Source organism: Globicephala melas, chromosome 19 (assembly GCF_963455315.2).
Source record: "Globicephala melas chromosome 19, mGloMel1.2, whole genome shotgun sequence".
Taxonomy (NCBI): Eukaryota; Metazoa; Chordata; class Mammalia; order Artiodactyla; family Delphinidae; genus Globicephala; species Globicephala melas.
Genome location: NC_083332.1, coordinates 7,710,073 through 7,731,323, shown reverse-complemented (window position 1 = coordinate 7,731,323; position 21,251 = coordinate 7,710,073). Strand labels below are relative to the sequence as shown.

The following is a 21,251-nucleotide window of genomic DNA, read 5'->3' as shown; positions in this document are numbered from 1 at the left end:
TGCTGGCAGGTCATTTCTGAGCATTTTCCTCACCAGCACCGGCCCTGGGACAGCTTCTGGCCACCTTGCAGAAACCCAGCTCTGACCATAACCTGCCACCTTCCCGAACCCTCGCCGGCTCCTCGTCACCTACTGAACTGTAAGTTGAGGCTGCAGCAGAAGTTGGTGATGCCGACACCAGACTGAGATCCAGAGAAGCGGAGAAGCCGGGGGTCTCGCTGCCACACAGGCATTTCTGCCTTTCTGAGCCTCGGTGTTCCTGTCAGATGGGGCTGTGAGGATGGCCATATCTCCTGGACAGCACCCGGTCCCTGCAGCCTCCCTTCTTCATCTCCCGAAACACACACATGCCCCACGTTCCTCCAAAAAGTTGTTTTTTGTCTTTTTTAAATAATGTGAAAATGCCACGCGAAGGTTTGAACCAGAGGCCCCTCCAGGGGCCAGGCTGGGGTGGGAAAGGGGAGACGCGAGATGGGGGGGTCCAGGTCCCTGAAGCCTTCGGCCCCTGTCTGGGGCTGGGAGTGGGTGAGGAGGGGCCTCCACTGTGCAGAGGGGCTCCAGGCCCTAAAGAGTTCAGTTCAGTTCCGAGAAAGGCGGCTCTCCAGGGAGGGGTGAGGGGCTTCCTGCCTCATTTGGCACCGAGGGGGTCAAGGGGCTCAGGGGAGCCGTCCGGGGGGCTGGGGGGCGGAGGGCCAGGGCCTCCTGTTTGGCACATGGTGGGGGAGGGGGAGGGCCCGGTCTCGGGGGCCTCCCCGGAGGCGGCGTCTGTGGTGGTGGCAGTGGCTCCATCGTCCACAGAGGATTCTACTCTCAACCCCTCTTCTGGGGGTGCAGGGGGGTCAAGTCTTCGGGGAGTCAGTTCTCCACGGGGCCTGAGGATGGAGGGAGAGGAGAGAGAAATGGAATTACTGGGCAGAAAGGCTCATGGCTTCTGGCTTGCCGATCGGAGTGAAAACCAAGCCCTCACCATGGGGAGCGCCCCACCTGATCTGCTCTGTCCTTTTTCTGTCATTTACTCCCGCCCCCGACTCACTCTGCTCCAGCCACCGTGCTCTGCTTCCTTGCTGTTCCTCCAAGCACAGTCCTACCCCAGGGCCTTTGCACTGGCTGTTCCAACTGCCTAGCATGCCCTTAGCCCTTCCCATAGAACTCAGGCCTCCGTCGCCATGCCCCCTCTTCAGGGGTCTTCTCCGGGCCATTCTCAGTCAAGCAGTCGTCCCCCTCACCCCCAAGGTCATTCTATCTCACTGCACTATAGTGGGGGGAGGGGTTGTTTGTTTTTTTTGGTGGCGCCGCATGGCTTGTGGGATCTTAGTTCCCCGACCAGGGATTTCACCTCGGCCGTGAAAGCACTGAGTCCTAACCACTGGACTGCCAGGGAATTCCCTTCCACTATAGTTATTTTCTTTCACATTTCTCCTCTGGGATAATCTCAGTCATTGTCTGCTTGCCCCTCTAGACTGGAAGATCAGAGAGGATGGGACTGCATTTGGTCACTGCTGCATCCCCAGCACCCAGTAGAGGCCCTGCAGAAAGTGCCGTCCCACCAGACTTTCCCACCATGATCCCTTCTCTCCCGGCAGAAGGAGAGCCTCCCACCCATACAACACATCCAGAAAACCAAGGTCTGTGGGGTGGAGACTCTCAACCAGGGCTACCCACCGGGCACCCTCCCACTCCACCTCCCACTTCTCACCTGAGTGGCCTGGGTCAAGTCATTGCCCTCACTTCCAGTCCCTGAGCCTCAGTTTCCCTCCCTTTAAATGGGGAGCATGACCCTCGTGTCCTTTTCAAAGGAGTAGGGAAACTCTGAGATTCCTGGCATCACTCAGCACCCAGGGAACGTGTGTGAAGTGGGCAGAGCCACCCCCCAGCCGTGGTCTTGAAACCAGCTCAGCAGCTTCCCAGCCCAGCTGCGGAATAGCTAAGGACTGAGTAAAGGGATTTGCGATTTTGTGTGATCGGGCCCTCCCTCTCCTCTCCAGGTGAACAAAGGTGAAGTCATCCTGGATTGCTGGCCCTATGGGCCTCAGCCCTGACTCAACACTTGGCTGGTGTCCCCACGCCCTGGAACCCACCTCACCCTGTCCTCTGGGGGGCCTCTGAGAAGACCTCTGGGAGGAAGTGACATTTGGGGGTGAAATCTGAGGATGTTGCCAAGTGAAGGGTCAACCCTCAGCCCATCCCTCCTGCCCTTGACTCTGTATGTCCTCTCCTCTCCCCCCTGGAGGCTTGCCTGGCCTCCTCCGCAGCCTCCCTGCCTCCACTGGCCCCCACAAGGCCCAGGAGAAGTCTTCCTACACCCGGGGCTGATGCTGCCCCTCCCCAGCTCACACTCCTCCCGTGGCTCCCTAGTGCCCCCAGGACAAAGTCCCCACCCCTCAGCTTACCCTCAAGCCCTGTGGGGTCTGTCCTGCTCTCTCTCACTTCCCACACCCACCCCCCTCCACCCAACTCTGCAAGTAACCTCCAGACACACCCGCTTCCCTTCTGTTCCATGAATCAGCCAAGCTCTCTCCTGCCTCAGGCCCTCTGCAAGCTGTCCTGTCTGCTAGCACGCTGTCCCCTTCCCCTTCACCTAGTTAACGACAACCAACCCTTCAAGTCCCCGGTTAAAGGACCCTTCCATCACCGAGGACACAAAGCCCTTTCCTCTTGTCATCTGCTTTCTCAGCAACCCTGAGTTGGCACTTATTCACTTACTGTGGGACTGTGGGGCAGTGCTGTGGGTAGGGCGGAGGGGGGGCTCATTGATCTTGCCCAGCATGGAATCCCATGAGCCCAGTACAGCCGATGCAAGCATCTACTTCATTAAACGCAGTAACAGCTACCAGTTAAAGACCACTGCAGCTTGCAAGGGGACGATTAAGCCATTCAATCCCCTTAACAAACTTAGGAGTTAGATCCTGTTATCCTCCTCGTTCTACAGAAACTGAGGTACTACAGAGAGGGAAAGCGACTTGCCCTAGGTCACCCAGCCAAGAAGTGGCAGGGCCAACACCTGAACTCGGGCACAGTGTAGGGGAGCAGGTATGGAGTCCCCCCTGAAAAGAGCCAGTTGCACCTTCCCTCTACTTAGTTCTGTCCTCTGGGAACACCTCCACCCGCCTGGCCCAGTGCAAGCCCTGTATGCAGGGATGTTCTCCTAAGGTGGTGGTGAGGATTAGCATTATGGCGTAAGTGAAACGCAAGAAGGGTACCTGACAAATGCTGACTACTGGAGTGGACACAGACTCAGAGGCCAGGCAGCCAGGGTTTGTGCCCCGGCTCCTCATGCCTCTCTGTGCCTCAGTTTTCTCTTCTGTAAAATGGAGATGAGACTAGAATACACCCCATGGAATCATAGGGAGGATTAAATGGGGTAAGATGTTGCAAGCACATTCTAGGGTCTGTGAGAGTGCTTGCTGTTATTGCTATGGTGCTCCCTGGCCATGTCCTCTCTGCTCTGGTTCATGCTAACCAGCTTTGAGCCCCCTGGTTTCCTCTGGCTTCTTGTCTGCCTCTGATCAACCTATGCCCCCCAAAGGAGATGGGCTCAAGATCCACCAGGTACCAGACAGGAATCTTAGCACAAAGATGGGGCAAAGATCGGAAAGAAAAAGAAAGTAAGAGGGGGAGGGAGGGAGGGAGGCAGGGAGGGAGGCAGGGAGAGAGAGAGGGAGAAAGAAAGACAGAAAAGAAAAGAAAAGAAAAGAAAGAAAGAAAGAAAAGAAAGAAAGAAAAGAAAAGAAAGAAAGAAATGATTTGGGGCTTCCCTGGCGGTCCAGTGGTTAAGGGGGCGCGGGTTCCATCCCTGGTCGGTGAACTAAGATCCCACATGCCAAGGGATGTGGCCAAAAAAAAAAAAAAAAAAAGATGGGCAAGACTCAGAGGGGATCCTTACAGAAGGGAAACTGAGGCTCAGGGAAGGGCGTGATTGCCCAAGCCCATCTGATGGACACCTCTTGGTCTGAGGGGGTTCCAGAGGTGGGTGGGGTTTCACTGGTGAGCAGCCAGACTGAGAGAGGGGAAGGAAGAAACTGGGAGAGAGGCAAAGAAATTCAGAGAGATGGGGACAAGAAAGTGGGAGAGACAGATGGGGAGAGATTGGCAGACGTGGGGCAGGACCAAGGGTCTGAAGCACGATACCTGCGGGCCGGGCGTCGGGGGCCCGGGCGGGGGGCCCCGGGGTCTCCAGCGCAGGCGAGACGGAGAAGCGGGAGAAGCACAGGGGGGGGCCTGGAGGGGGGAGGAGGGGGAAATCCTCCGCCCACTCGAAACTGCCTCCTAGCATTGGGGGCGGGGGGGGTGAGGAGGGAGAGGAGAGGAGAGGACGCGGTCAGACCCTCAATCACTTCTTCAGCCCTCCGACCCCGCCCCTCAGCAGGCCCCGCCCGACGCTGCCCTTCCCATAGACCCCGCCCCCAACTCTGCCCCGCCCCGGCCCTCACCAAAGCCGCTGTCGTTGCTGGGAAACCCATCTCCGGGGGTGGCGGAGTGGGGAAGCGTCGGGGGCGCTGGGGGCGTTGACGGGTCCGTGTCCCCCTCGGGGGGGCCCTGGACACTCAGCTCGTTGGTTGGCGTCTCCTATGAAGGCATATTAGGGGAGGCAAGAGGGGGCGAACCGTCACATCGCACTCACTACATCCCAACAAGCAACAAACCCCGCTAACATTTCTGGGCTTCAGGCATCCCAATTTACAATCGCTCTCTCTGAAGATCCCCTAATCTGCCTTCGAAGCCTCAGGCCAGCTTTAACCTCCCCCGGCTTGAAGTTCCTCCCCCGACCACGGAGTCCCGCCCACAGCTAAGCAGTCCACTGCAGGAATTCTCTCCCGGCTCCTTAACGCGCTGCCTCCACGGAAGCCCCTAACCCAGGACTGTCTCCGTAAGTCCCGTCCCGTCTCCATGACCCTTACTCACGTCCTAGATCTCGGCCACAGGCGTCCAAGTGCGGGCCCCACAACTACCTGCTCCTATGGTCCTCCAAACCCTTAACCCATTTTGAGCATCTCCGGACCCTCCCGCGAGCCCCTAAGCCCCGCCCTCTGAAGAGGCCCCGCTCCAGTTTGTTTCAGTGCCCTAGGCCTCAGCTCTTGACCCTGTTCTCACACATCTCAGAACCTTAGTATGCCCCGCCCCAGGTTCATCTAGACACGGCCCCAGTCCACAAGCACTACACCGCCCTGTTTTTCTCTTCAACACTAACCTCTCAGGCTAGTTACTTTTAACACAATCCCCAACCCATCTCTCTTAGCCCCGCCCCAGTTTATTAGCTGTGTCCTATCCCTGAACCCACTACTGCACTTAGTATCTTAACACTACAAGCAGCATCTCTTTAAGCCCTACCTGCAGCTTCTCCATGGCCCACCCCTAGTGGATAAGATCCCCTCCATCCTGAGCCGGCCCCTCGGCCTCCACAACATTAGAGCGCTGGTGCAGAAACCCCATCCCGAACTTCACTAGGCTCCGCCCCCACCATACAGACCACGCCCTAATCCTCTCACTTTCTCCTTAGCCTCTGACCACCAGGTACCGCGCTTTCCTTCCGGATCCGTTCTCATCTCCAGGCCTCTCCCTAGCCCTCCAGCACCTTCCCCCACCCCAGGCCCCACCTCTGCTCTGGACTCGGCCCTTCCCCTGGCCCCGCCCCATCCCCAGGCCCCGCCCTCACACTCAAGGACTCATCCTGCCCTATTTCCCTAGCCAGTCTCTCCCCAGGCTCCGCCCTCACCCTGCAGGCCCCGCCCCTACTTGAGGCGCGGCCTTCCTCCAGGCCCAGCCCCATTCCCTGGCCCCGCCCTTACACTCAAGGCCTCATCTGGTCCTTCAAGTCCCGCCCCATTCCCTGGCCCGCCCTCACCCTGCACACCCCGCCCCCAATATGGGCGTGGTCTTCATCCAGGCCCCGCCCCTCCCTAGACCCAGCCCCGGGGTCCTGCGCGGGGGCAGCCCACCTGGTCGAAGAGGTAGACGGTCACGTCCCCGTGGAAGGAGACCATCTTGCGCTTCCTCTCCAGCTCGCTGTCCTCGGGTTCGTCGGCCCCGCGTGGAGACTTGAGCAGCCCCCGCAACGGGCGGGCCGCGTCCGTGTCGGCGCTGCTCACCACGACGGGCACCGGGGCTGCCCGCGCTCTCCCGGGGCCCCGCGGCCCCGCCAGCGCGCCCGCCGCTGCTGCCTCCTCGTCCTCCTCCTCGTCCTCGTCCTCGTCCTCCCCGTCCTCCTCCGACGGCCCCGACGCCCCCGCCCCGCCGGCCTCCCCGCCAGCTGCCCCGGCGTCCACGCCCTCCCACGGGGGTCGCCGCGGGCCCGGCCCCGGGAACGGCGTGAGCGTGAGCGGCGGCAGCGCCAGCGAGAGCCGCGAGAGCTTGGCTGCGAGGGGAGACACCCGGTGAGCTCCTGTTCCTGGGGAAACTGAGGCATGCCCTCCCGCCTAACTCTGTGTCCTTAGGTAATCTCAGCCACAGTCTGGGCCTGTTTCCACCCTTGTGAACCAAAAGGCTGCACTGTTTCCACCCTTGTGAACCAAAAGGCTGCACTGGGGGTCTCCAAGCAGAAGGGTAGCGGTCTTCCCCCTACTCCAGTGCTTAACCTTCCCCGTGGCTCCCCAGTTCCCACAGCACAAAGCCCCAGTTTCTCCCGGGGCCACCAGGCCCGAGTGCCCTGGCTGTGCTGACCTCTCCTGGTTCTGTCCCCACCTCATTCTGGCTTGACCTCCATCCAACCATATGGGCCACATCCCCATTCCTCCCACCTCTGAGCCTTTGCATAGGCTGTTCCCTCTGCCTGGAACTTCCTTATCTAACTCAAGTCCTATTCATCGTCCAGCTCTGTCTGGACTTTCAAAGCCTTTGGAGATCTACCAAGAGGTCAGGCCAGGCAACCCGCTCTGCACCCCATAGTACCAAGCACCTCGCCTTCCTAGCGGTTGATCTCAGTATAGAACTGTAATTCTGTGGCAGTGTGATTAATGTTTGCCTTGCCACAGAACAGAGACTGAGTTGGGCTCATTCTGGCTGTGTCCCCAAACCCCAAGCACATAGAAGTACTCAGTCAATATTTGTGAATAAATGTTCCCTGCTACACAATGTTGACCAAGGTACTTTCTTTCCCTTTTTGGCACTCAATTGCCAGAAAATTGGGGTGTCTAGCCATCTCCAGGTCCTTTCCCTGCCCTAAGACTCCTTGATCTCAGCCTGCTGGGGGGGAAGGACTTCAGGTCCCTGGAGGAGGAAACCTCACTTCAAATCCCAAGCCTACCCTGCTCTCTTGCTGTGTGTCCCTGGGCAAGCAGATCCACCTCTCTGAGCCTCTGTTTCCTCACTGGTAAATGGAGGGGCCACTCATTCCTCCATTACTGCATAAGTGAGCTGTGTGCCAGGCCCTGTGGGGGGCGATGGTGGGGATGAGAAGAGGGTCAGGGCAGGGCAAGGAGAAAGATGTATGTGGACCGAGTCACTCTCCACCCCTCATTCACTCAACTCCAGCTTCACCAGCCTTTTGCTATTCCATGAACATGCCAAGTTAATGCCCATCTCAGTGTCCTCTACCTGAAACATCCTTCTCCCAGATGTCAACCTGGCTCACTTCCTTCATGTCTGCTCAGAAGTCACCTCCTCATTGAGGCCTTCCCTGACCACCCATCTCAAGGTGATGGGGTGGAGTGGGGCTTTATAGAGGAAGCTATCAAGGGCTGTGGATACCCAGAGGAAGGACAGGGTGACAGTCTTTCGAAATCAGGAAGGCTTCCCAGGGAAGGGGGAATTTGAGTGGGGTCATGAAGGATGAGTAGGAGTTCACTGGATTTAAAAAAAAAAAAAAAGAAAAGCATGCTATTCCCAGTCTCTTCGCACCCAACAACACCGACCCACCCCACCCCCGCTTCAGATCCTCTGAGGCATCTTAGTTGCTCATCCCCTGTCATTTTCATGCTGCCCAGGGTCTTTCCTGACACAGCTGGTTGCAAACTCCCCACAACAACCTTGAGGAAGTGGTAGTGTTCTAATGCCATGGGTTTGAGGAAGGAAGGTTCTGTGCTCAGTCCCCTTCCTGACCTTTCCCTCTTGAGCGTCAGGCTCCTCTGGCAAACAGAGATAATAACCCTTCCCTCAAGTGTGGCTGTGAGGTTGCCAATATAAAACAGGCCCAGTCATTTATAACTTTCATACCAGTATTTAAGGAAATCAGGCCTCTGGATGATTCCAGTGGAACCACAGTCCCTATGTCCACATCTAAGCAGGGGCTGTGTATTTTACTCTCCATTTATCTTCTCTTAAATTGTCCCCTCTCTATGACAAACTATTTCCTGTGTTCCTATCAAAACTCAGTTTCCAGAAAAGGCCTTTCTACTAGGCTTTCAAGCCACCAGTACTGGGGTGGGCAGGGCAGGGTCTGAGGCTCCCTGGGTCTCAGCCCTGGACAGCTCAGGGCCTGGTGCACAGGAGGCCTGGCACAATAAATAGATGCCTCAGCTTGTTGGAAAGTTTAAACCAGAGATCACGCACTGGCAGCCCAGCCCACAGAAAGGCTTCTTTTGAGTGGTTTCAACCATTAATACACCCAGAACTCTGGCTTAAAGGGGGAAAGCAGCAGATTTGGCAACACCAGGTGGGCATTCCTGAATGGAGCTGAGAAGTAGCTGCATTTCCTCCCCAACTCCTACCCCACGTCTCCCAGCTCTCATTCATTCATTCATTCCCACCCGTCATTCATTCCCTTATACTGTCTGACCCCTGTGGGCATCTGAGTTTGCATCCCCTAGTTGACGTGAATTGTGATGTAACAGCAGGTGCTTAGAAGTGCCAGGCGTTGGGCCAAAGGCTTTGGAAGTCCTAACTCATTTAACCCTCACAGTCCTATTAGGTAGGCGCTATCCTTGTCATCCGTTTTTGGCAGATGGGGAAACTGAGGCACAGAGAAGGTCATCTGTCCAAGATCACAGCTAGGAAGGGGCAAAGCCAGGATTTGAGCCCAGGGAGTGTGGCTCTAGGGTCTGCACTTGTCACCATCAGGCTGACCTGTCTGGTACCTGGGAGCCTGAGCTTCTCAACTGCACCCTACATCTTGGAAGGAGCTGGGCCTCGGCCCCCAACCGCGCTCCCGTGCTCCCAGCAGCCTGCTCACCTTTGATCTGCTCGCTGTTCCCCTGAGGGGGTCCCAAGTCCAAGAACAGTCGTGGCATCTCGGGGCCCTTCCTCTCGGGCTTGGGGGGGTCCCCGTCTTCGTTGGGTGCTGTGTCTCCGCCGGCTCTGCTGTCTGGGACCCCGGGCTCTCCCTCGGAGGCTGCCTCCGGCCTGGCTCTCTGGGGCGCTGGCTCCGGCCTCGTCGGCTGTGCTTCCAGTGGTGGTGGAGGCGGCTGTGGCCTCGTGCTGTCGACCCATCCGGCCTTTGCGTCCACGCCGCTTCCGAGGCCGCCGCCGGGGGCCATCCCCATGCCCACTGGGGCTCGGACCCCACTCCCGAGGTCCAGCCTCCCAGCCCCGGGGGCTCTCGGTGCCCCCCCAGTCTCGGGGGCTCTCCTCTCGGTCCCGGGTTCCAGCACCCCGCTCCTGAGGGCTGGGCCAGTGGGGCCAGGGGCTGTCTCCCCGCCGTTCAGGGCCAAGACCACTGCGCCAGGTGCCAGGGCTCTCTCCAGCGAGATCTCTGGGGCTGGCTCCCCGTTCATGGGGGCTGGAGCCCCACTCTCGGGCATCTTCTCCCAGGGCCCTGGGGCTCTCCAAGGCCCAGTCTCTGGCAGCCTCTCCGGGTTCCTGGGGAGTCTCAGGCCCCCATTCTCTGACACCTCCTCGATCTTTGGGGGTGTCAGGCCCCCATTCACCAGCACTTGCTCTTCTCTCGCCGGGGACCCCAGGCCCCCATTCTCCAGCACTTTCTCCTCCCTCCTTGGGGGTGGCAGCTCCCCATTCGCCAGCACTTGCTCTTCTCTCTCTGGGGACCCCGGGCTCCCATTCTCCGCCACCTTCTCCTCGACGCCCAGGGCTCTCTGTTCCCCGTTCTCCAGCACTGTCACCCCGTTCACGGGGAGGCTCGGGCCCTCTTGCGGGCTTGGGGCTTGCTTCCCGCTGTCCAGGACTGTGGGGCCCCTGCTTGGGCCCGGGGCTTTCTCTCGGTTCCCGGGGCCTCTCGCTGCCCTCCTGGGCCCTGTCTCGCGGGCGGCTGCCCCCTTCTCCCCCAGGAGCTTCCTTGTCACGTCCTCCCGCAGGGACATCAGCAACTGCTCGGTGCTCACTTGAACTACGAAGGTCGGCTTCTCCCGGGCCCCCGGGAGCGGGAGGGGACCCGGGTCTGGGGGTGGCCGGGGCGCTCCCGGGTCGGGGGGCTCGGGGGGAGCCCGTGGTCGAGGGACCCCTTCCTCCTCTGCTGCCCCCCCACCGGGGAAGGCTCCCTCGGGGGAAAAAGGGGTCTCGGTCTCGTAGCCGCTGTCGCCCGGTTTGGGGCCCGGAGACGACAGGCCTGAGCCGGGACTGGCCACGGCCGAGGGGGGGTCGGGGGACACGGCCGGGTCCGCGGGGGCCCGAGGAGGTGGCGGCGGCGGGGGGGGAGCGGGAGGTGGCCCCCGCCCGGGGTACTGGGGCGCCGCCGCCCCCATGAGGGGGTCCAGAAACTCGGGGGGGGCCGAGGCGGGGGGGTTCAGGGGCAGGTCGGCCAGGGAGCCCCGCTCCGCCCGCAGGGACGAGTCGTCCTCGGGGGGATGGGGGCAGCCAAGAGCAGGGTGGCCGCCCCAGCCGGCGACGGCATCCCCCCGCTCCAGGGGCAGGCAGGAGCAGGCCCCCTCGCGGCTGCACAGGGGACAGGGTAGGGGGCCCCGGCGGCTGGGGCCCCCCCCAAGGCTGCTGCTGTCTTCCCCCGGGGAGCTGCCTTCCTCCTCCTCCTCCTCCTCTTCGGCCCACGGGGTGGCCCCCCGCTCCCCCAGCACCTCGGCGGGGTCTCCTGCCAGGGTCTCCCCGGCGCCCCGGCCCTCGGGGTCCCAGCCGCTCAGGAGGAAGCTGCCGGAGGCTGAGGACTGGGCCGGGAAGGGCCGGGCCGCCGGGAAGAGGGGGGAGGCCCAGGTCTCGGACACCAGCTGGGGGACCTCGGGGGGGGCCTGGGGGGCCTGGGGGGCAGGCACTCCTGGGTCCAGGGGGTCCCAGTCATTGGGGAAGAGGGGCTCTGGCGGGGAGCCATGCTCCTCGAGGCGGATGTAGTATTCACTGCTCACGGAGGGGCTGCGGGCGCTGATGACCGGCAGCACGCTGGGCGTGGACAGCGCCTCGTAGAAGGGGTTGGAGGGGTTGGCGTGGGGGGCCGGGGGTGCGGACGCCGGCTGCCAGGTGGGTGCCCCCCCGCCCCGACCGGCCCCCCGCCGTGCCTTCTCCCACAGGCACTCAAGGTTGAGGCCACGGCTACTCTCGGTGACCGTGAGCACGTCGTCCGGGTCAGCCCCAGGGAAGCCATCCAGAAGGGGGAACGGAGAGGACAGGGTCCCCGGGCGGGGCACGCTGTGCTGCGGGGGCCAGGGCCAGGGGAAGGGACCATCTCGGGGGGGCGGCGGCGGCGGCGGGGGCCTTGGGGGCCGCTCGGAGAGCAGGTAGGTGAGCTGCAGTTGCAGATCAGAGGCCGAGGGGCGCTGGGCAGGCGGCCGCCAGCAGGACTGCAGGATGTCGTACCTGGGGGAGGGGGAGGAGGCAAGAGTGAGTAGGGCAGAGTCCTGGGGGGCGGGGGGGGGTCACTGGGGGTGGGCAGAGACCAGGAGAAAGTGGGGGGCAGAGACCCAGGGAGAAGAGGACCAAGACCCAGAGAGAGGGGGGAACAGAAACCAGAGAGAGGGAGACAGAGACCTAGAAGAAGAGAGGACAGCAAGGCACATGTGCAGAAATGAGGGTTAAGGTGGCCTTCGCGTTTGGGTTACAAGTTGTGGAATCAGAGACAAGCAAGCAGCAGGGGTCTTCTAGGGTTGGAGAAACTAGGTTCAAACACCAGCTGTCACTCCATGCCTCAGTTTCCCCATTCCAAGTAGCGGATGCTGGCGGAAGGGGTGGGGACGTCCCCACTCCATTCTAGGGCTGGCAGCAAGTGGTGCAATTGTGGATGGGGGAGAGTGTGAAATGACGCGGGGGATTCTGGGATCATCCTGGGGTGGGAGGTGGAAGGTCAGGGGTCCGGGGTCAGGCCCCGCCCTCACCAGTAGTCCCCGTAGGGCAGCTTGAGCCTCGGCCTGGCTAGCTTGACGTGCTGCTGACGGACGACGAAGGCGAGGACCTCCTCGTCTGATAGGTGGCGGTAGGGCTGTGCCCCAAACTCAAACAGCTCCCATAGGGTCACCCCTAGGGACCTGCGGGGAGCAAAGGGCAGAGGAAGGTCAGAGCCCTGCCCTGACGGGCCAGGGGGCCTCCCCTCCAGGCCTCAGTTGCCCCATCCGTAGAACCTGTGACCCTTCTGCCTTCCTTGCCCTCCTCGGCCGCCCCCCGGCCCGGGCCCCTCACCAGATGTTGCTCTCGCGGCTCTGGTCCACCACCATGAAGGTCCCGTGCAGCTCCCCGAGGAGCTCGGGCGCTGCCCAGCGCAGCGGGATCCACAGGCGTTCGGGGGTCAGGTAGTAGTCCTCCTGGGTGTGGGCGGCACAGGGCGCGGTCAAGCAGGCCGGGACGCCCCCCGCCCCCTCCCAGCTCTGATGGAGGCCAGCCCTCACCTTGTAGTTGCTGTGCGCCAGCCCGTAGTCTCCGATGCGCACGGTGAGGTCGGAGGTCAGCAGGCAGTTGCGCAGGGCCAGGTCGCTGGGGGCGGGCGAGGGGGGCGAGGTAAGAAGGGGGTAGCTTGGGGAAGCCCGCCCCCCCTTCCTAGACCCCGCCCACTTTCCCGCACTGCTCCCCTTCCCTCTTCTTTTCCTCCCTCCTCCTCTCCTACCTTGACTCCTCCCCCTCCCCTGACTCCTCCCTCTCTTCTGTGACCCCTCCTCCCTTCCTGACTCCTCCTCTACTCTCCTGACTCCACCTCTTCCCCCTGACCCTCCTGGGCTTTCCCCCCTTTTTGTGTCTCCCACTCAGGCCTCCTTCCATCCTTAAACCCCTCCCCTGTGGCCTCACCATCCACCCCCGTAGCCTGGCCTCTTTCCCCTAAGTAGTCCCCTCCCCCCCCATTCCTCCCGGTGGCTCCCGGGCTGCCACCTGTGCACATAGTTGTGGGAGTGGAGATGTGCCAGCCCGCGGGCGATCTCCAGGCCCATTCTCTGCAGTGTCCGCAGGTCTCGAGGGGGCAGCTCAGGGGACAGGCCCTCGGGGGGCCGCTGGGCCCGGAGGTAACGCTTCAGGTCCCCCTGGGAGAGAGGGCAGGGAGGGGTCAGCACCACCGCCCCCTCCCAGGCACCCACACCAGGCAATCCGAGGCGAGGATGGGATGACCTCTGCCCTCAGTGGGCAGCCCCCTCTGAGCCTCAGTTTCCCCTGCTGCTTAGAAGCGCACAGGAACAGCACCCACCCACCTCATGCGCTAGTTCAGGGTGCACCACCTGGGGAGTGAGTACTCATCTACAGAGATGGCAGTGCTTGTCACAGGTGTGGCTATGATGATGATGATGATGTCATTGCTGCAGATCCCTAGGAACTGCCCTGAGCCCTCACCCCGCCCAGCTCCCGGCTCTGCCTCCCCTGCCCCAGACCCTCACCAGTTGACAGAACTCCATAATCAGCAGAAAGGGCAGTGTCTCCACGCAGACGCCCAGGCACTGAAGGACGTTGGGGTGCTGCAGGCTCCTGCGAGGGGAAGGGGGTTGCCTGGGTCAGGAAACAGCCCCTTCCATCCCACCCCAGCTCTCTGTCCCACCCCAGCCTCCCAGCAAAACCAAACTGTTGCTTCAACCTCTTTGGTCTCAGTTTCCTTACTCCTTTCCCACATCCCCACCTCAGGACCACCCCACTGTCTCCCAGTCCCTGAGCCAGACCCCCAGGCACCTCCTTGCCCCTCCTTCTGGCTCACCACCCCCTCAGCCTTTCTTCCTGACCCCTGACTCTTCCCCCTCCCCTGCCCTCCCTACAGCCCCAGCTCAAGCCTCCTCACCTCCTGGACTCTCTTCTCAGCCTCCTGCCGGCCTCCCTGCCTCCAGTCTCTCCCTTCCAGTGTGTCCCTGACCTGATGCCCACCTGCTTACGACCCTCCATGGCTCCCTGGTACCCTGGGACAGAGCCTGGCTCACTCCTCGGTCTTTCCGGCCCCTCTGCCTTCCCCAGTGTCATTCTTCACGCCTGTGTACCTCTCTCCAAACGCACAGGTGCCTGCTTAGGCTCCAAGCCTTTTGCATGTACGCTTCCCTCTGTGGAGAACACTCTCCTCTCATCAAAGTCCTCCTCATCCCTTAGTTTCAACATCATTTCCTCAAGAATTGTCACTGTCCCCTCCAACACTGGGGGATACCCCTCTTTTATCCTCACATTGTGGGTAAGAGTCAGGCTTGGGGGTCTGAATCCGGTCTCCTTCTTTCCCAAGTGTGTAAGCTCACAGAAGTCATTTCACCTCTAGATCTGATCTAACACGGGAGCCACCGGCCATATGTGACAACTGAGCTCTCGAAATGTGACAGAGGTAGCTGAGGGAAGACATTTTGAACTTGGTTACATTTTACTTAAGACGAGTTTAAATAGCCATAGGTGGCTAGTGCCTGCCAGCACGGGCCTAGAGAGAGACAAGCAAGGAAGCATTAAAAGGATGAAGTAATGACAAACTAGGATGCGTGTTATGCAGAAATACACAGGTTGATGTGACGGAGCATTCCAGGGTCCTCCTTAGGTGGGGGAGGGAGAGAGGGAGTGTGTGTGTGTGTGAGCGTGTATGTGTAAGGGAAGGCCTTTCTGTTCTGAGACCCAGGAAGGGCAAGCGTTCCCACCATCTGAAACCGGGGCTGGGTGAGGCAGGAGGGATGTTCTAGACAGAGGGAACAGCAGGACGGCAGTCCTGTGGCAGGAAAGAAGCTGGCATGTGGGAGGGTCAGTGGGGAGACCGCGTGGCAGGGGGTGAGAGGGCTGGTGGCAGGAAGGGAACAGGGCTTGTGGGCTGTAGGGACCAGTGGGATTTTGTCCTGCAGGCCGCAGAAAACCATGGGAGGTTTCAGAGGAAGGGGCTAAGAAAATCTCTGGGCAAAGCTCACTTTTACAACCTTCTGATAAGAGGTCCCCGTGTATGCGCCCTTTCCATGACAGGGCACTCACTACCCCACAGGGCATTCATGTAACAAATGTTTATTTAATTCTTGTCTAGAAGCCCTTAGAGTGGAGGGGAGACCAGGCAAGGGAGGGACAGGGTCCTGCCTTCCCAGACCTCCCAGTCAAATGGGGGCAGAGGTGGGAGGACCCTGGTCTGTGATTCTGATTCTGTCCTTCCTCACGCACAAGCAGGGGCCTGAGGAAGGGAACCACCATGAGGTACCCAGTGCCTAACACAGGGTCATCTCGCATCCTCTCAGCTGCCCTCTACATGAGGCTGCTCAGCCTTCCTGGACTCACTTTCCAGATGAAAATACTGAGGTTCAGAGTGGAGAGGGGCAGGTCTCCAGCTCAGCTTCTGTGCTGTCCCCTCGCCTTCATCACACTGCCTTCATTTCCCCGGCTCTGTCCCAAGGAAGAACCTGAGGCTCAGGGAGGGAAACTCTCTGGACTGAGTGGCACAGCCAGGAAAAGGTAGATGGACGATTCGAATCCAGATCTGACCCCACACTGCACTCCTCCCACTTCCCAACGTTACCTTCCTGAGGCACAAACTCAGATATTTGGGCCTTCCGAGCCCCACATCCAGCGAGAAGTACCCATACCTGTACGGCTGTGCTTCTGAGATGAACTTGCGCTGCTCCAGGGGCCCTGCGCTGGCTCGGAGCTCCTTTACCACCACCTGGGCTGGGGTGTAGTCCGAGAAAATCTCTCCCAGGATCACCTGATCAAGGGGGACCCAGGAGGCAGGGCCTGTGGTTTCCCCAGCCCCATCCCAGGGACCACCCTCCACCCCACCGTATGGCTCCCATCTTCCCCCTCTTTCCAGCCTCTTCCTTCAAATCCCACCACCCTCGTACTCCCACCAGACGCGGGGTTAGAGACTCACAGGCCCAGAGTCCGATGGACGCAGGGACGGGTGGAAGGATGGACAGACGGACGCGTGGAGAGCCGGATGGCGAGGCGGAGTGGTCAATGGAGTGAGGAGGGAGGCGCTGACCGACAGGTGGCGGGGGGATGGAGTGGACGGGAGTGGGTGAGAGGTGAACAGAGGGGAGGGCAATGGGTGGGCTGAGGGGGGCAGGGGGACGAGGCAGGGGGCAGATGAGTAGTGGTGGGAGCAGGGGGGATGACACAGAACAGGAGCATCGCCCTGGATCGTATGCACCCTCCGCCGCCCACCCCCAGCCCCACTTAATTACCTTCCCGAACCAGCCACTCCCAATCTCTTGCAGGTAGCTGAGGTGCTGGCGGCTAAGGCCCAGGGGGGTGGTCATGTCTGGTGGGGGGCAAAAGGGAGAGGCACCTGAGCCTCTCTCCCCTCCCAAGTGCCAACAACACCCCTCAATTCAGTGGGGACTGGGGTCAAAGCAGACACAACAAATCTGTTTTCATTGGCTGCCCCAACATTCCACGATGGGATCTCTGCCTCCTCATTGGCTGCCCACAAGGTTCCAACGTCCAATCTGTCCTTCCCTTTGGCATCCCAAGCTCCTATGACATGACTTCAGCCTGCCATCGGCTACCTCTGACATTAAGATCTAGGCTGACCTTACCATTGATTGCCCCACAAGAATCCCCAAATCTGGTTGTGGATGAAGCAATGGCTTCTACCAAGATGTTCTCTGACTTCCTTCAGGCTGCTTCCAAGATTCCGGGGCTCCCACCTCTGCCTTTCCCCTTGGCTGCCTTGGGCCTCTGCTCCCTGTTCCCTGAGGGAAAACTCTCAGGGCCTTCCACCCTGTCCCGTGGGGCCATGAGGCCCTAGTCAGGGTGCGGGGCAGTACCTGAGTGTGATGGCTGCGGGGCAGGCATCGGCAGGGAGACCTCGGCCAGAGGGAGAATGTAGACATCAGGCAGCGACTGTGAAGAGGAGGTCTCTTCGGCGGGGGGAGTGTACTCTCCGGAGCAATCCTCCCCTTCTGGGTTCTCAAACTCCTGGGGCCGGGAGGGGGGAGGGGGGGAGAACACAGGGCTGAGACATGCCATGGTCCTTCTCATCAATACTATCCCCATCTTTCTCATAACTGTCCCCCGATCCCAGTCCAATTCCCATCCCAAGGCTCTGGACCTTGCCATAACTTCAGGCCTGAAGGGCTCTCAGACTCGCTACGCCGCTCCCCCTCCTACCACCTGGATTGAGGGGGAAAGGACTTGCTGGCGTCTTCCTCCCGACCTTGAATCCCCTCATGCACCTCACCTTGAAGCCGACATCGCCCCGTTTGCAGCACAGACAGGTGAGGAGGAGGAAGATGAAGGCCAGCAGGCCAGAGCAGGAAATGAGGACCACGGCATAGGGAGGAGCCAGAGGGGCCCGGCCCAGGGCGAATCCATCTGTGGGCACAGGACTGGGCTGGGGTCCCGGCTTCAAGGCCCTGGTTCCCGGATTCCGTGCCCCTCCTCATCTAGCTAGTCTTCACTACAACTCCCATGATGCTCTGCAACCAGGGCCCCTTGGCAGAGGAGCCGGATGGCCCAGGGCATTGTGGGAGTTGTAGTTTGGGGCCTTCTCAAGTGGTTGGGTTGGGGGTGGGGTCCCTCCTCTCGCCCCAACCTGGGACTCCCCCCCATCACCTCACCCCCAGGCTTGGATGAATTTCAGTGAGGACTGAGGGAAGGAGGAGTAATAGTGGAGCCTGGAGCTCTCAGAATTTAAAATACGCTCCCACAACAGCCTTCTTACCCCCTGTTTGGGGAAGAGGATGAGCCCCCAACTGCAGGCTGGGAGAAGATTCTTGCCCCATGCCGGAACCTCCTAGTTACGGGGGTTGAGGCTTGTTTCTTTTAGGGACGCTTGGAGCACACACATGTCCTCTGTTCCCAACCCAAACCCCTGAGAAGGCAGCTCCGCAAGCCTTGGGTCTCCCCCAAAGCTAGAGACAGCCTCCAATGCTGTGTCCCCCTTAGAAACAGTATTCCTGCCCTCTGTCCCCAATTCTCCCAGAGGCCCTGTCCTTCCCCGGCTCCCCGCACACACCTGCACACATGCGTGTGCACACACACATGTTGCCCGAACGGACCCCCTCCCCACCCAGCCCCCAGCCTTCCTCCCACAGGCCCTGCTAACACAGGCACCGTCCCCGCGGCTCCCCAGGCCCTGGCTCGCTGCGGGAAGACGCCACACAGGTGATGGGGCCAGAGCCCCGCAGACGGACCTCCAGGGCAGGCCGGGGTGGGGGTGGGGGCCGCTGGACAGCCGGATGGCCGGACAGACTTACCTGGGTGGGCCGGGGACGCCAGGCAGCCGGCGGTGGAGACGGCCGCGAGGAGGATGAGGGCGCCGGGGGCAGGCATCTTGTCGAGGATGGAAGGGAGGTGGAGGTGGTGGCGGCTGGGGAGGAGGGGGGGGCGGGCCCTCAGCCCCCAGCCATGGGGACCCGCGCGACCCTGGCCTCCCCCCAGCCCAGGAGAGGGGCAGGAGACTCAGGACAGGGGGAGGGAGGGGCTGCTTACTGGCTCAGGTACCCCCCTCCCCCTCTTTGAAGGGACAGACAGATGAAGGGATGGAGAGGCGGACAGAGGAGAGGAGCTGGGGAGCCGGGGTTGCTGGGGGGGAGAGGGTAGGATGGGGGGGAGAATGAGGGCCCCGCCCCCGAGGGCAGCCGGGATTGGGGGAGCAGAGAGCCTGTCAGAGGAAGGGTGGGAGGAGGGAGGATGGAGGGAGGATGGAGCGTCGTCATGGCAACTGGCTCCCCAGTAGCATTGGCTGCCAGGAGGGAGGGGAGGGGGAGGGACAGACAGGGACCAGCAGACCCTTGTGTGGGGGGGACACAGGGCCCACAGTGCCTGGCCTGGACACTGCTGTGACATGCTACCAGCAGGGACACGTGTGCTCCGCGCCACGATGCAGATGTCAGGCAGGCACACACAGCCCATACGCGGCTGACACACGTCGCAGAGACCCTCATAGACAAGCACATCACATACAAAGGTGGACAGCTATCGGCAGACGGGGACACGTACACGTCACACACAAAGACGCAGGGATGATAGGCTGCACTAAGAACGCACAGGCAGGCCGGCCCCCTGCACAGATGTACCCGGCCACGCAGGAACGTCAAATGCATCACAAAGACCCACACATGCCACAGACAAAGTAAAGCCCCAAATCCACAGACACACACGCCACAGACAAAGATCCACACAGACACCACGGTGACGTGTCAAGGTACAAAGTCACGAACACAGACATTCCACAGACAAATGGGCAACAAAGAAGACCCACAGACACACGCATCACATACACAGATAAACACACACACATGCACATCATACAAATACGCAGACATCACTTGCACGGAGACATACACGTGACACACACTAACACAGACACAAGTATACCATGCACGAATATACACAGACACACAGCAGATACATGGAGAGACCCGCACATCACATATGCAACTACACACACACAACACACACACATATATAGATACAGATACATCAAAGACACACACGTCTCACACAGACCCATTTCACTCACATGAATACACAGAGACACATGTCACACACCCAGATACACATGTACAAGCACAACTCACACATGGATATAGACGCACAGCACATTCAAAGACTATACAAAGCTACAAAAGTCACCTACAAAAATACACATAAATATATTACACTGATACATACATATTACATACACATATACACAGTGACACACATTTTACATACAAGAAACACGCAGAAGCACACACATTGAACACACAGATACACACATTGCGTACCTCAACATACCTGGGCACACACATCACAGATGTACACAAATTTCACACAAGGTTACAAAGACACAGTACCCCACCGTGGTCACATATCACATACACACAGGCATACAGAACACATACAAAGATACACACAGACACACGCATCACAAATACCCACATTTCCTATGAGGTTACATAGCCATTACACAACATAGGCACTTGCCTCATACAAAAGATACATGATCATAGTTTATTTATTTATTTTATGAGCATTTACTGCACGCCAGGCATTGTTCTCAGCGCTTTACACATATTACTTTTAAATCCTGACATCTGCCTCCGAGACAGGTTCTTTTATCATTCCCATCGTACAGATGAGGAAACAGGCACAGCGAGGAGCAGACATCTGCCCCAAGGCAGCCGGGAAGTGGCAGATTGGGGACTGGAACTCGGTCCGTCAGGGACACAGACAAAACAGACAAGGACGCACACATCACGTGCCAGGCCGCCGCCGTCTCGGGGTCACCCTCCCCCACCCCCGCCCCCGCACAGCACCCCGAGCTGCAGACACACCGGAAGCACGGACGCCCACCCTGCGCGCGGACGTCTCTGTAGTCAGTGAGCCCCTGCGATGCGTCCCTCCCGGCTGAGGCTGGGCGGGAGCTGCGCATCTCAGGCGCAGTCTCACTACACACAGCGGAGGCGACCCAGACACCCCATCCCCAGAAGGCCCACCCCCGCCCCCCGCCCCCAGTAGGGGTCGAGGACCCACCGGGTCCAAAACGCGCAGCCGGCGCGCTCAGAACAGGCGACCCGAGGGGAGGGGGAGGGAGAGAGGTTCAGTGAGGCTCATTGGAGAAACTGAGGCAGGTTCATCAAACCAGGAGGGGTGGTAGGGAGGGGGTGCCGGGACCAGGGCTGCAGGGTGGACTGACCATATGCAGGTAAAGAGTACGGAAGTGGGGGCTGGGGGATAAGGAAAGATGCAATTATCTGCCAGGGTGGCTGAAGGGCACAGACCCTGGAGAAAGCAGAGGCTCATGGGAAATGTAGTCCCAGCCCTGAGACTTGTGGGAAATGGAGTTCTGGTTCATCCAGAAGGGAGGCTCGGGTTAATCGTCACCTTCACCCGCCCGCGCCCCACCCAGAGGAAGCAGCGGGTAGGTGAAGGTAGCAGGAGGCGGGTCACAGCTGCCTGAGTCTTTGGAAATGACGTGGGCAGAACTCTTGAGTCCTAGGGAACGGCACAGGTGGGGTTGAAGTCCTAACTCTGTCCCTGGTTTGCTGTTAGTTCATTTATTCACTCAACAGACGTTCATTAAACCCACTGTGCTCAGCCAGACCCTATGCCAGAATTTGGGGGTGCAGCACGGAAGAAGTCAACCCCTTCCC

General features: G+C 60.1%; 1 protein-coding gene across 1 annotated transcript; it reads right to left on the bottom strand.

Moving 5' to 3' along the window:
* Positions 1-713: 713 nt before the first annotated feature.
* LMTK3 (lemur tyrosine kinase 3) lies at positions 714-20,451 on the bottom strand. Its single transcript, XM_030874524.2, has 16 exons — positions 20,433-20,451; positions 18,369-18,481; positions 17,351-17,484; positions 16,938-17,088; positions 16,353-16,429; positions 15,756-15,874; positions 13,620-13,707; positions 13,123-13,271; positions 12,648-12,732; positions 12,442-12,563; positions 12,141-12,290; positions 9,104-11,625; positions 5,937-6,352; positions 4,431-4,566; positions 4,129-4,266; positions 714-872 (listed from the first exon to the last, which is right to left on the bottom strand). Exons 2-16 carry the CDS (start codon positions 18,442-18,444, stop codon positions 856-858), a joined length of 4,380 nt encoding a protein of 1,459 aa, XP_030730384.2. The 5' UTR covers positions 18,445-18,481; positions 20,433-20,451; the 3' UTR covers positions 714-855.
* Positions 20,452-21,251: the final 800 nt, after the last annotated feature.

Coding starts and splice junctions, on each gene's coding strand:
- LMTK3 (XM_030874524.2), bottom strand. CDS start 18,444: ATGCCTGCCCCCGGCGCCCTCATCCTCCTCGCGGCCGTCTCCACCGCC. Junction 16,430..16,937: donor CCCGCAGCCATCACACTCAG/GTACTGCCCCGC, acceptor GCCCCCCACCAG/ACATGACCACCCCCCTGGGC. Junction 13,708..15,755: donor TCAGAAGCACAGCCGTACAG/GTATGGGTACTT, acceptor TTCCCCTCGCAG/GAGCCTGCAGCACCCCAACG.